General features: G+C 41.5%; 1 protein-coding gene across 4 annotated transcripts in view; it reads right to left on the reverse strand.

Annotated features, from left to right (window-relative positions):
* Nucleotides 1-288: 288 nt before the first annotated feature.
* The window catches only part of SPOP (speckle type BTB/POZ protein), a 76,622-nt gene continuing 61,989 nt past the window's right edge, over nt 289-14,921 (reverse strand). For all 4 annotated transcript variants that reach the window (XM_079798800.1, XM_079798797.1, XM_079798799.1 and 1 more), the window contains 5 exons: nt 10,444-10,621; nt 7,649-7,704; nt 7,050-7,172; nt 3,088-3,230; nt 289-1,541 (listed from right to left, as the gene is read on the reverse strand). In XM_079798800.1, the coding sequence (XP_079654926.1) occupies nt 1,397-1,541; nt 3,088-3,230; nt 7,050-7,172; nt 7,649-7,704; nt 10,444-10,621 (645 nt within the window). In that variant the 3' untranslated portion in view covers nt 289-1,396. The remainder of the gene's footprint in view (nt 1,542-3,087; nt 3,231-7,049; nt 7,173-7,648; nt 7,705-10,443; nt 10,622-14,921) is intronic.

A 14,921-nucleotide genomic window follows, 5' to 3' on the forward strand; every position in this document is an offset into this window, starting at 1 on the left:
AATGTGTAGGGTGCAGAAAGCCCACTTCCATTACCTGTCTTGGTAGAGGCAGGAGCCTGATCCCCAGTAGGATGTAGATTGTGAGATCCTCAAGGACAAGAGACTGGCAGATGCTGGTAGCTCACCAAGGAACCTGATATTAGGGAGATGTAATAAACCCCACCGCTCAGACCTTTCAAACATCTCTGCAAACTGCAGGATCAAACGAGGCCTTCAAAATCCCTTACGGAACCCAGACCCCAAACACCAATCAAATGAGTGAAACAAAAGACCAGAGATACCACACAGTACAAAATAGTCATTATTTATATTTTCAAAAAGAAAAAAATTAACATTTGGAAGTTCTCCCCTGTAGGAAGAGGAGTGAATTGGAAGGAACAGGACTGGCTCCTATGCAGGCGCAGGTACGAACAGCTGAGCAATCGGGGCTGGAATTTTTTTCACACAGCGTTAATAATAAAATTTCCTTTTCTTTCCTCTTCTTTTTATGTTTTGTGTTTTTGTTTGTGTTGTTTTTTTTTTATAAAAGGGGGGAGGAAGGAGAAATAAAATCAGAGAAAAATGCCAAAAAAACATTTTCCACAATATCTAAAAACAGCTATAGTTCTTGTCAAGACAGTATGAATTCTGGGTGAATTATTTTTTTCCAGTTTTCAACACCAATAAAGATTTTTTGCAAAAGCCACCACATCAGAACACTCATCTTCCAGATCAAATAACCTCCTTCCCCTTTCGCCTTCACTTGTCGTTTTTCATAAAGGGATAAAAGGATGTATTCTGTTCTTGCAAACAGTAAGTGCTAACAACAAGAGAGCTCTTCTGATACTTGTATGGTGGTGAGAAGTTTTCGCAAATATCCAAGTTTTAGCACAGTTGGATGGACTGAAATTTCTCTCAATATAAATAGTACTGGAATCCGCAAACTGATTTTTGAGAAATTCTGCAAAAATCCTTTCTTGTTTCCTTTTCTTCCCCCTTCTCTTAAAACTAACTGTCCTTCCTTTTTTTTTCTTTTTCCTTTTTGCTCCAGGCACCTGACGATTTGTTCTGCTCAGTCAGATGCAGGCAGGTTTCTCCAATACCACCGCAGGGATGTCCTCAGGGCCAGCGCCTAACCGAATCCCCACAGGATCAAACTCGGTCAGGCCAAAGGGAACACAGTGACGCAGCAACAGGGTTTTCATTAGGTTGAACAGCCCCGAGTCCCCGGCCCTTCCCTCCCCCCACTCCCCCCAAGTTTATTTAGTGCTGTTTTAAAAGTCTGGGGCCGAGACGCAGTCTTTCCCCCACAGCAGAGTCAAAGCTCCACAGATTGCGCTGTCTACCTGGTGGTCAATGGCAGCAGCAGTGGCTGCTGCTTCTGGAAAATAAACGGAGTCTCACAACAGGCAGGCTCTTAGGACTGCTTCAGGCGCTTGCGTGGGGGTCCCAGAAAGGGGCACTGTGCCGAAGCCAGAGAGCGGTATGCCTCAGCCACCAAGTGGGGATGTGACACCACCATTGCCTTCCACCCCGAGGTCTCCAAGACGTCCGAGGCGTGACTAGGAGAAATGGGAGAGACGGGTTACCAAACGAGGGAGTGAAGGATGGGTTACACAGCCGCCTGGACAGCCTAATTTCCCAGTTTGCTGTAAAGGGTGTCAATGCAGGAAACACTCAGACAGAAAACCCTTAATATGCATGAGACTGCTTGATAGAGGGTATGCAGACCGCTGACCAGATTGTGGCTGTTGTGACTCTGAAAACCAGGACCTAGAGCTACTATATTACTAACTACAAGGTGAAATGCCCCTCAGGCTAGTCTCTACACTGTCAAAGCTCTTTACATTTTTAAAATCCTCACCCCAGGATATGATTTACTGATTTTAGTGAGAGGGGAAGGGGGATGGGGCGAGAAACATCAGTGTATGAGAGAATCAACGATTGGTTGCCTCCCATACACTTGCACAGGGGCTCGAACCTGCAACCTTTCCGTGCATGGGATGATGCTCCAACCAACTGAGCCACACCTGCCAGGGCTGTCAATGCTCTTTATGTTGCTAATGAAGAGACCAGAGACAGCATGGAGCTTCCACCGGGCTCTGCCATTTCCTAGTGCCCTAACCACAGAGCAGAGCAGGGCCTGGGGCCTATCTGAATGAAAAGGAGGGGATACTAACCGCACTTCCTTGAATGGGTCAATCTGCAAAGCACCAGGCAAGTGGCCACCACAGACTGAGCCCTCACTAGGACCATCACTTGGTGGTCTCCTTTTCCTCAATCGGTAACTCCTTCGAAACAATCTTACAAACAGCCTTAGAGGGCATCGTTTCCTGATTTGGGGCATTTTCTGTGATGAATAACGTTCACTATTTGCCTGGCCACCTCTTAGACCAGCGGTCGCCAACCTTTCGGGCCTCACGGACCACCAGTGATTGGTGGACACCAGTTGGCGACACTGTCTTAGACCCATCTCTGAGGTGGTTGTGAGAACTGTTGTGAGGGTTTTATGAAGCCTGCTCTTTTTTGGGTTTTCTCCAACTGCTGTTCCCCCTCAGGCAAGGGAGTAGAACATGCCCCACTGAGAATTACTTCAGAAAGTAATATGGCCAGGTCATTTGTCATTTAAGGTTGAAGGAACAGATCTACTGGAATGAACATTTCTTTCTCAAAACAGTATTTAACAACCTCATCTACTGATGACCCCTTCTTTTTTCCCCATTCCACAATGGACCATTAGATATATTTTACTAACTCATAAAAACACACTTCTGTTCACCCAGAGATCTGCATGCCTTTCATCAGGCCAGTGAATGTGAAGTAAAAATGCTATCATTTGGGGAACACAGCTTCTCCCGGCCAGCACATTATCATTTTCATCAATCTGATCACTACAAGGAAGTAAAACACCTCACTCAGCAATCAAATTAGACCCATGAAAGCAAAACCATCTTCCACACGGTCAAGATGAAGGGAAAGATGAAAACTATATTTACTACTAGAAGTTAATGAAGCTTCTCGTCTATTTTATTCACTAATTCAAAGTCTTTTCATTTCTCTAGCTATCCCAACTACCCTGAAAGAAGAACTTTGAAGATGCCAACTCACTAGTTGATGAAATCCACTGCCTGCGTTTTCAATTGATCTGCGCTGTGGAGGTCAGCCAAGATGAGAATTTCTGCGGCGTTCTCCACAGAGAGGTTACTGCAGAGGGCATCCTCACACATGACCTTTAAGCGCTCCAGGGCATACTGTAAAACACAAGCACTGCTGTCAGAGCAGGAATAGCTCTGGGCTGACCGCTACTGAAGCTGTACCTTCATGTAACGGATTCCTGAACAGAACTGCGCAGACTGTGAGGAGGCTAATACTGCCATTATAAAACATAACCACACTCCCAATGCTGAGATGAAGACAGCTAAAATAACGTGCACACCTACCAGTCCAGTTCCACAGTATACCTAGGAGAAAAATGGCAATTATGAAATAGACCCACATCCTCACGTTTACCCTGTCCCGATATTATTCAAGTGTTTCTTAAACCATCACTCCCCACCCGTACAATGACGGATCACCCTGCTTCAGGTCACCAGGGACATGACATGTTCAGTGTCTGCAATCCTTCCATTCAGAGCCGCACTAGTGAAGCACAGTCACCGGCATGGCAGGGTATCCCGACTGGGCCACTGGGCTGTGGAAAGGAGCCCTGTGGTGACTTCCACCAGCATCTCTGCCACTAGTTGTTCCTGAATGAGGGTCAACCCCAGCCTCCTTTCAAACAGAGGATAAATGGAGTCCTATTTTCTTGGGGCTGAGGTTAAGATTCTCAGGGTAGAAAAACAAAGCAACGAAGACCCTGGGATCCAGTTTCAGTCTAAAAATTCCTCCAAGCAAAGGGTATAAATGTTTTATAAATGGAACTCTAGGTTAATATTGGGCACATTTCATTTAGTTGATTTGTTTTGACGCAACTGTATTCCTTGCTCTCAAATAGGAGATTATGAACTTACTAAGGAACTTCAAGGATAAGGAGGAGGAAGGCATAAAAGGAGGCACAAAATAAAATGTCATTAATCAGTTTACAGGAAAGGGGTTTGGTTGAGGGTCTCCAGTCTCCCTACAGGTCCCATCTTAAGGGGCCTAAGAACTCAATGGCACAATATTCCTCTAAGCTGAATCATGGCAATCAAACCTGGCCAATTTTATTTTTATGAATTCTGGGTGAGGAGGCATATCTGCTGGCACTATGATCTCCTGCAGCAAAAAGAGAATTTTATTGGTTTTGGTGCAGCTTTAATTTTTACATTTGAGTAACTGGAAAACAGTTTCCATGGAAAACAGGAATGACACTAGACAAGCAAGAAATTAGGTTTTTGTTTTAAAAGGCTGGAAAAGGTTTGGTAAATGTTCAGTTTTTACACAGTGCTGCACAGAATATTCCTCTTATCCTTTCTCAATACATTCTTTTAAAAGGACTTTTACTGTGAATAGCTCTGATCCCTACTGCATAATTAGACAAAAGTAGCCACTGCTGTCCCTTGGGAGACAAAGTTTTTTTCTTAATTATACTTCTGAAAAACCTGCCTAATGGCAGTACTTACCCGAGAGATTGAAATTGTGTCTCCCGGCCTGGCCAACGTGTTTTGTTTTGTTTTTGGTCTAATTACACATGTCCCCAGGAGACTGGAAAAGCTCAGAAGAAGCTGTTGCAGCCTCTTGGGTAAATTCTAGATGTTTAGATCCTTCCATGAAAGATTTCTTATTCTGTTTTCCTGAAGCTTACAAGGAGGTATAAAGGTAAGAATATTTTCGAATAAGCTTGGAGCAAAGAGTGTCTAATGGGAAATTCTGAATGGAATTTGAAAACACACCCTTCAGTTATTTCTCATTCATAAATTGAAAGTATTGCTGTGATTCAACTTCTTTAGCTTTTAAAATCCCAAGTTAACACATTGTACCGAAAATACCATCCTTAGAATGTCACTTTAGGCTGATCCCTATGCTCTGAGCTCTTACAATAGTAGGTTCCCAGTAAGTTCTCTGGTTGAGGAGCAGAAATGAAAACCCAGGGACACAGATGTCTAACTCTGACTCTAAGAATATACAACTCTGAACCTTAGTATTTCTGTTTAAAAAGTGGGCCTTTCGATACTACTCATCCTTATGGGAACTAGAAGATGAGAGGGAGATAAATGCCTGTGTATAAGCACCAAGTCACTGCTTCATTGAAAATTAGAGGGCAGATGAGTCAGAATCACTATAAAATTCGTATTTATAAAAAGCAGGTATTGGGCGCTAGCCAGTTTGGCTCAGTGGATAGAGTGTGGGCACTCAGACTTAAGGATCAAAGGTTCGATTCCGGTCAAGGGCATGTACCTTAGTTGCAGGCTCAATCCCTGGCCTGGTGTGGGTGAGTGCAGGAGGCAACCAATCAAGGTGTGAGACACATCGATACTTCTCTCTGTCTCCCCCCCTCCCTTACACGCTCTCTAAATATCAATGGAAAAAATATCCCCGGGTGAGGATTAGCAACAACAACAAAAAAAGCAGCAGGTATTGGGCTGTGTGCCTTCCACTTCCTCGGAGCTCACAATGTATAGTTCCTTACTGTCTCCACTGGAAGCAAGTTTCTCTGGTCAGAGCTAAGCTAGACTGAAAAGGTATGGGATGTTCGCATTGCTTAACTGTACTAATTCAGTCTTGAAAGGTAATATGCAGGATAAGTATTATTCAATCCTTTTCATCTGCAGCATTGATTAGGGTTTACATGCCTTATCCTCTACTAACACTCCAAAATGCTGATCAATAAAGACAAAGCCTCCACTGTAAATACAGGTACTTTCCTCTGTCCTCAGGGGTGCAAAGGAAAGTGGAAGGAGACTAGTCCCATGAGCAAAATCCTGAAAAGGCGCTAGTGCCCTTACGTCAGAGCCAGAGCCTCAGATGGGCGCTGCAGCATCCTGGCAGAAAGAAGAGACACTTCCAGCAGAGAACCATCTTTCTCATCTACTATTGGATGAGTTTAAGTCCTTTGACATTCTTACCGCAACCCCCCTTCCCAACACAAGCAAAACTCCCACAGGATAAACAGTAATCACACACACACACACACACACACACACACACACACACACCCGTCATGCTTCTTTAGACCACAGGGCTTGGAGGACAGACAGGTCACTGAGCTCTCTTTCATGTATTTATACAATGAAAGTCAGTTTCCCAAAGTGTGCTTTGGGGAACACTAATCCAGGGGTGATCTTTCAGGAAAAGAATTCCAGAGTTAACTAAATTGGAGAAATGCTATGATAGTGAACATGAACATACTAAAGGTTCTGAGAAATCCTGCAATAAAATAGCAACAATACACAAAACCTCGCATTTCACTTGGTTAAACTCAGTGTTTCATTGGGATTGAGCCTGCAACTGAGGTACATACCTTTCCCCCCACCCTAAGCTTATTTTGGGAACCACTGGTCTGTTGTTTTAGGTAATCACATTTCCTTGCTAAGATCCACATTTTCATTTTCACTCTTTAACATTTCTCAAATCAAAATGTATCTTACAATCAAAGTATACATTTACTGTAGTAGTAGCTCTCATTTCCCAAAGAGCTATTAATCATCTTATAATTTTGAATATTTCAAAAACTACTTAGGGGAAAAGTTAAAAATGCTAACCAGGACACTGGGAAAAAGATTATCCTCCTATTGAAAAAGTTTAAATAAAAGTTAATGAACCCAAGAACATTTTGTAAATTATAAAGCCAAATTATAAATCCAAAATATCAGTCTTAAATATCACTATGGTTAAATCTGAGAGGTAATTTAGCAGACTTCTTCTTTTCCATAGGTAGAGTGACCATATATAATTTACCATTCAAAGCAGGATGAAAATAAAAAGGGTGCTATCAATAATTGGGCTGCAGCACAAGTATAAAACAGGACTGTCCAGCCAAACTAAGATAGGTGCTCATCTTACTTACCAATGCAGCATAGAAGCCTTGCCACGAAACTCAAGAAGTTACAGAAACCCCTAGTTTTGTGATTATTTTTCTATTCCTATCTCACCTTGTCAGCAGCTGCCAGCAAATCATCAGCCATTTTGTCCAGGTTCGGAGCTTTCCCCGTGTAAATGAAGCACATCATTTCCTTAAAAACTTCAGGCTCCACATCATTGATTTCAACCCGATTCTATGCCAGAAAAACTGGAAGTCAGAAACATTTCAGCAAAACAAATTCCCTAAACAATTTTCATGATGTTAAGCTCTGGTGAGGAGAGAAGCTTGTATCATTTAAAACCTAACATGAATGGAAAAGTGCTCTTTGCCATATTTGATTATAATATTCTCCTTCATATGTACCACCTTTGTTTTCAAAGACAACTATAGCTTTCTTTTTTTAACCTTTCTTTTCTTGAGTAGAAACACATGTCTAATACCCTCACCCCAAACCCTTTGGATGATCTGCCTGGGAGAGAGTGAGTCTCCTTTACCTAGAATCCTTCTGGACCACCTCTCTCCACTCTCACAAAGTGTCCCTTCAGGGAATTCGTACTCCATTTCAGTAACACAATAAGATAGTTAGGAAAATAAATCTGCTGCCAAATTGGAAAACTCATCTGAATCTAGTCACCTAGCTAGAAGACATATTTTTATCCTGATACATACCTTTTTGCTCTCCTCCATTTCATGTTCAAACATGGCACTAAACACTGGAGAACGAGCTAGAAAGTGAATGGCAACAGAGACAGGTGTGGTTATCACATTGTAATCACTTGGCTCTTCTGTTATGTAGAAGAGGTCACTTTCCTTCCTGTCGCACTGGTATAGGAAAGGGTCTTAGCCTCAAATTATATCAGAATTATAAAATTCATTTCTTTTTATATTATACCAATAAGTTAGTAATTACAATACATAGTTAAAAAAAGAAATTGCTACTTTCAAAATAATTTATTAGCTAGATTCCAAACATTCACGTTTTAAGGAAATTACTCAAATTTATCTATATGTTGGATGACAATGATATTCTCTGGGTAGATTTGGGGGTTCAAATGGAAGGTCCTTTAGGGTCCTAAGCAGGATGTCTTGATACCTACATTTTTGCCTGGAAAAAAGACACCTACTTTCCCCACTTCCAGGGACCACACAGCAAGGAGGCCCAGAACAAGGCTCAACAGCATCCACTAACTAGATGAAATGCATGCTCATTTACGTCAGGTTTTCTGGTCCTTCCAGCCTTGCATTCTCAACAGAGATGGTAACTTCCCAAAGAGGCAAGAAAAAGAAATCTTAGGGATTACATCATTTGTAGCCCTTCAAAGCTCAACCCTAATAAAAAATAAAATAAAAGATTAAAAAAAAAAGCTCAACCCTACCTAACAAAATCTTATTCCTTAGTATTTAATGTCTCTCATTGGGGATAATTTAATTTTTTCCTTAGGGGTGGGAATAATGAAAAAAGGTTAAGAAACAGTGTTCTAAGTCATGCCCAATTCTAGTCTAATGAACACTATAAATAATAAGTAAACTTAATTTCAACCATGAAAGTAATGAAATGGCTAAGAACTCAAATCTTATCATGTTGTCCGACAAATCAGGGATTTGGTGAAAGTGAAGACTACCAATCTCTATCTGAGAGAGGAAGAATAGATGGAATATATACAGGACTTTGAGCTAACAATAACTGGCACTTTGACCTATAGTTTATGTTAGGAAGAACTAATTTTAGATCTGCCATTTTTTAACCATACAATGTTGGGCAAATCACTAAACCCTCTGAGCCTCAATGTTTTAATCTATTCCAAAGGATATTAATTCTCCTTGTTCTTGTCTCAGAAGGGCTACAGACTAAAAGGTACTAAATAAATACATTACAGAAATTGAAGACTAAAGGGCTGGTGCTTTTCATAAAGAGGGAAGGGTCCAAAGCAGTGATTTGCTTAGAGGGTCATCATTGGCTAGACAGACGCTGAGGTTATGAGGATAATAAAATCACCCAGGGAGAATAAACAGAATGAAAAGAGAGCTGAGGGAACACCAACGTTTAAAAGGATGCGTGAAGAAGAGGGAGGCCACACATCAGAGGTAGCCAGAGAATCAGAAGTAAACTAGAATAAAGGAGCCAACTAATATATGAACGAGAGTCCCTCAAATATAAGAACTAGCTGGCCATATTACTTTGGAAAACCGCTTTCATTGCATGTAGATAAACTGAGGATAATGGGAGGAGAGAAGTTGAAATGGAAGGTCCTTTTAAATAAAGTAAATATGCTAACTTAAGAAATTTAGTTCTGAGAGAGAGAGAATAACTAGAGGGAGAAACCTGAGCCTGTTTATAGACTGAGGGTAAACAGGCAATAGGAGAAAGACAGTTGGTGAAGATACCAGATAACAAGGGTATAAGTGGCAGAGTAAGAAGAAGAAGGCAGTATGGGATATGAAACAGAACAGAAGTAGAAAGTACAGTGCTCTGGACACAAGGAAGAATACCCCTTCCACGGAGAATGCAGGTAAGGTGAGAGGCAAGAGCTAAGGGACAGGGCCTCAATTTTCTCTTGGAAGAAGTAGCGAGGTCCTCTTTTAGGAGTTGGAGATTAAAGGAGAGTAGTAAAGTTTTGAAGTAGCTGTTGTGGAGAAAAAGAAAGGGAGCTGACTAACTGTAGGAAGAGTTCTTGGCAGTGCTGAGGGCCTGAGTATGGAGCGCTAACCTAAGAGTTGATGACTTGCTTTAACAATACACAGTAACATCTAGTTCAGAGAGGGAACAGAAAGATGGATAGATTGAGACAGAGTGAGGTTTTGCCAAGTGTGTATTTTAGAATAGAGCTGAGAATCTTGGTAAGAAATCTGTTGCTGAAGGTTCATGCTATTTCCTTCTATGTCTTATGGCCTGAACAGAAGTTTGTGGCTGACTGCTATGCTTTCACGTGAGGTCAAGTCAGCCCTGCCTTATCAGTTCCCCTCTGTGTCAGTCTTTCTGGTCTCAAAGACAAAGGGCCTATTATTAGAATAAGACCTGATCCTCCATGTCACTAGCAATATTCTTATCCTTCTAATATGTTTATATGGAAGAGAGGGCTAAGATCTCCAGGGCGGGGGACTTAACTAGAACGTAGTTTATCCTGAGTCCAGAATCCTCTCTGTTATATCCTAAGTCCCTGTCTAGGGGCTAATACTTGATCCTAAGCAGTGTTTTGACATCTGTTCTCTAGGTGCAAAGGCATTCAATACACATCATCATCCATTCCTTGAAAATGGTGGTCTAAGTCCACTACAGAGAGGAAGAATAGAAGCACCATTTTTATGCAGAGTTGCCTTTTTGGTTATGACAACTAATATAAAAACATATTTAGTTGCAATTTTTTTCACTAGTTCAGAAGGCTGAAGTTATTCAAAAGGACATTATGCAGCCACTGGTTTGCCTTGTTTCACTAAAACAAACGCTCCCACGAATAGATACTAACCTGCTAAGATAGCTTTGTGAGCCTGGAATTCCTGGCCAGCAACACACAAACAACAGTCTGTGAACCGGGAATTCTCCCAAAGTCCTCCTAACTCATCTGCCAACCGGCATTCGGGAACCTTCACCATATTCATGGTATTCTGGCCAGAAATGTTGACGGAATCTTGCACCACGCTCACCTGTAAAGACAAGGAAACAGTCCAAAGCTTTTGTTATCAGGAATTTTCTTCCCAGCAGGAAGAGAGACGATTTTTACCTCATTCAGATACTAATGTTAGTCATATTCTCTTGAAACCACCTCCACAAATCAAGGCTTTATCCTCTGGATCACGTAATTTTCAATCTATCACAATTATACTTAGTCTACACCATCTCAGGAAAATAGGGAGAGAGGCCCACAAATCTCCTTCTCCTCCAACTTCTAATAAGCCTCACCTCCCCTTCCCTGAAAACCTGGGCAAAACCATCAGAGGGAAAAACTAAAAGAAACAAATGTTAAACCTCAAGTATTTACCTTATTCTGCCTTAAGGTTAAATACAAAGAACTCCTACAGAAACTACCATTTAAATTAAACTCTTTAGAGAGAAAAATCTAGTACACCTAAAAGCACTTCACTTACTTTAGTTAGGTCTGGAACATGAAAATAAAATGCAACTTCCATAGGGCCTGGTAAGTAATTGGCACTTCCTTGCAAGCGTTAATTTATTGAACAGGACTAGGCTTGGAAGATCTTTCTGGTAGAGATAATTGTATGGGTATCCCACACCATTTATACCCTTACTCAGTCATTTGTGACAATGAGATACAAGATGGCTGGCTTCTGCTAGACTTGCACTCATAGCTTTGAAACGGAATGATGAGAACAGGTTTAAAGAGGGATCCAACTTGCCACATGGCTTCAGCAGCAGGTTTTAACCAGTTGAATTAACAGTTCAATTTAGATTTAAAACAAAACAAGGTAACTTCTAGATAGGTCAATGAAAGTCAGGTAAGTTTGTTAGTATACCAAATACAAGAATTTATAAATCATATAACATTACAAAATAAATTTAAGTTACCAAACTGAAGCAGATCAGTCTTTCGCCTAGCAATCACTGCTATACTTCATCTCCTACATCGTAATAAGTTAGAAATGTTAAAATCAAAGTAGAATTCATAAACCTTGAGAATCAGCTCCCCCATTTTGCTATTCTGATAAATTAGTTGAGAAAGGCAGCTTAGGATCATCCTAAATGACCCAAATTTCTTTTAACCTTCAAGACAGAAGTCATCCCTTAAATGCAGTCATAAACCCGAAGGCAAAGTTAATGCCCCATCCAAATGACCCGCAGTCCCTTCTGTGCAGGAGTGAGATATTTATTACCAGGTCAAGAAATTTATTCATTTGTTTAAAACGAGCTGTTATAGTCTTGAGCAATGAAGCAGCCAAGTTAATCAATTATGAATGTGCTTAGCATTAGCAGCACATTTATCAGAGCCAGATTATAACATTATTTTAATAGCCTGAGACCCAGCACAAACTACTGCTCAGATTCTCTCTTGTCCTGTGCAAGATCTCTAATTTGGGTCAGCCATTCTCTCATATTAACACTCTTATTTCTTTGATATAATATTAATATCAAAGTAGAAGATGCCTATTTCCAGTTATAGCTTAAAGATACCGCTGATTAATTTTTTTTAAAAAAAGGAAAAGACCAAGTAAATCCAACTTCCTCATAGAGAAAGGCAGGACTCTCTTGGGATGACCAATGAAGGGAATGAGAATACTTTTGGCACTAGGTCCTAGGCCTGAATTAAACCAGGCTCACAGGAGCCCAAAGTCATTAACACTTGATGGCAATTTACTAGTCTGAGTAAAATGAATTGGCAAGAGACAAAGTGAATTTCAAACTATGGTTACCACAGACCCTCTGCTGGTTAGATGCATGCTTGGTAATGAGTGGGGCACCCAAAACTGTGACTCCTCTTGCAGGGACAATTCCTCTCTCTAGACACAAATAGGAACGCAGCAGGAAGGAGAATGTACCTTTACTGTCTGAGCCAGACTTGTTCTGTAGATATATGGATGCCTGGAGTCTCCAGAGCTCTGAATGTCTGGCACCTCTTACCAACATTAAATACGCTTAATTAAAAATAAATTTTAAATGGCATTCACAAATGAGTCTTCAGAGCCCAAACTTTTAACTTAGAAAGGGATTGTTTTCCTCTGCAAATGATGCTGCTAAAATGAAACCATTTTGAGAAAAACTAAAGATTTTTTTAATGCCTATAAAGTTGACTATGGAGACTCATTCAGAATTACAGCTGCGAAGATGACGTGACTGTGACATTTATGCCGTCTTACAAATGACTGCATGAAAATGTCTCAGGAAGGCTGTATAACCCTCTAAATTTCAAGCTGTAAAAGGGCCTCACTTTTAAAGTCAATTACTTTTCTTAAAAAATAAAATTTCATAAAAGACTAACGATTATGCCAATTCTTGAATATTTTACTTAAACATAAAAAATAAAAGCAATGGAAATGTATTTTTTAACTTCTATATCATTAAAACAATTGGGGGGAGAAAAGACTCTGCATATAGACGGTTATAGCAGCAGCACTGTTTCTAACCAAAAGACTAGCATCAACCTAAATGCCCATCAACAAGAGAATAAATAAACTGTTGCATACTCACACAAATATTATACAGCAGTAAAAATGAATGAACTGCAGTTACATCCACAATATAAATTTTAGAAACATAATATAAAAAGAGCAAGTCCTAGATGACTACATACTTTCTGACACCAACTTTATAAAGCTCAAAGCCAATCAAATGTAAACAATATATTATTCAGGCTACAAATAATAAATGAGGGGATGATAACATATAAATCAAATAGTATATCCTGAGGGGGGAAGACAATAGGTTTAAGGAATAGGGGAGAAACATACAAGTTAATTCCAAGTTACTACTGGGTTGGTTGTAGTTTACTACATTATCATATTTTATAACCTACTAGAGGCCCGGTGCCACAAATTTGTGCACGGGTGGGGTCCTGGCTGGCTGGGGGAAGGGGCCACGGGTGGTTGGCAGGCTGGCCCCGCCCTTGATTGGGGTCGGGGGGCAATCAGGGGCAAGGCCGGCCAGGGGAGGATCTATGGGCTGTTGGCCGGCTGGCCCCGCCCCCCTGGTCGAACTCCCAGTTAAACTCCCAGTTGAGGGGACAATTTGCATATTAGCCCTTTATTATATAGGATAATAATATTACATATTAAATCACCATTTTTGTAGGACAAAAACAATCAAATATTGGCATTTTGACACAGTTCAACTAAAATATCCAAATAATCCTATCTAATAAAAGAGTAATATGCAGATTGACCATCACTCCAACACACAAGATCAAGAGAGCTTCCCCCATATGGTCAAAGATCCTGCCCTCATGTGGACACAAGATGGCCACCACAAGATGATCAGCAGGAGAGGGCAGTTGGGAGACACCAGGCCTGCAAGGGAGGGCAGGTGGAGGCAATCAAGCCAGCAGAGGGCAGTTAGGGGTGACCAGGCCAGCAGAGGAGGGAAGTTGGGGGCAAACAGGCTGGCAGGGGAGCAGTTGGACATCGATCAGGCTGGCATTGGAGTGGTTAGGGGGTGATCAGGCTGGCAGGCAGAAGCGGTTAGGGAAAATCAGGAAGGCAGGCAGGCAAGCAATTAGGAGCCAGCAGTCCTGGATTGTGAGAGGGATCCCAGATTGGAGAGGGTGTAGGCTGGGCTGAGGGACACTGCCCCCACCCGCCCCTGTGCATGAATTTCGTGCACCGGGCCTCTAGTTCATTAATAAAAAGGAAAGAAATGAATAGATCCATGTAGGGAGTGGCTCTAGGGTCAAGCCTCGGGCTGACCTGTGGCAGGGCCACAAACAAGTCCCCAGCCTGGAGGGCAGAGCTCTCCTAGCATTGTTAAGCCTGACCTTGTAGCCTTCCCTAATTCCTTCCTAAGTAGCTAATGGGCTGTGGGATGTGCAGTAAGTGTTGCCAAAACAAGAACATTTGTATACATGTTAATCTTATTATCAGACTATAAAATAAACAGCTCTGGGTCTCTGTCTCTCTATCAGAGGACAGCTGTCCCACCCGGCCCCAGCTTTTTCCTTCTATCTCTGTGTCTGTCTCTTTCTTTCATTTTCTCAATCCCCAGCTGCCCCTACTCAGGAACCGGACTACTCTCTAGCCCCACTGGATTCGGAAAAGAGAGAAATATTTATAGATACACACATTTAAATTTGGCAAAAGTCATATTCCCAGGTTATGAAAGGATATTCTATATTTGAGAAGGAAAGAAATGTTTTAAGAGTTAAGTAGTATCTCCTGGCTTGCGTGGTTCAGTGGTTGAGCATCAACCTATCAACCAGGAGGTCACAGTTCGATTCCCAGTCAGGGCACATGTCTGGGTTGTGGCTTGATCCCCAGTGGGGGGCATGCAGGAGGCAGCTGA

This window comes from Cnephaeus nilssonii (genome assembly GCF_951640355.1).
Source record: "Cnephaeus nilssonii genome assembly, chromosome: 19".
Taxonomy (NCBI): Eukaryota; Metazoa; Chordata; class Mammalia; order Chiroptera; family Vespertilionidae; genus Cnephaeus; species Cnephaeus nilssonii.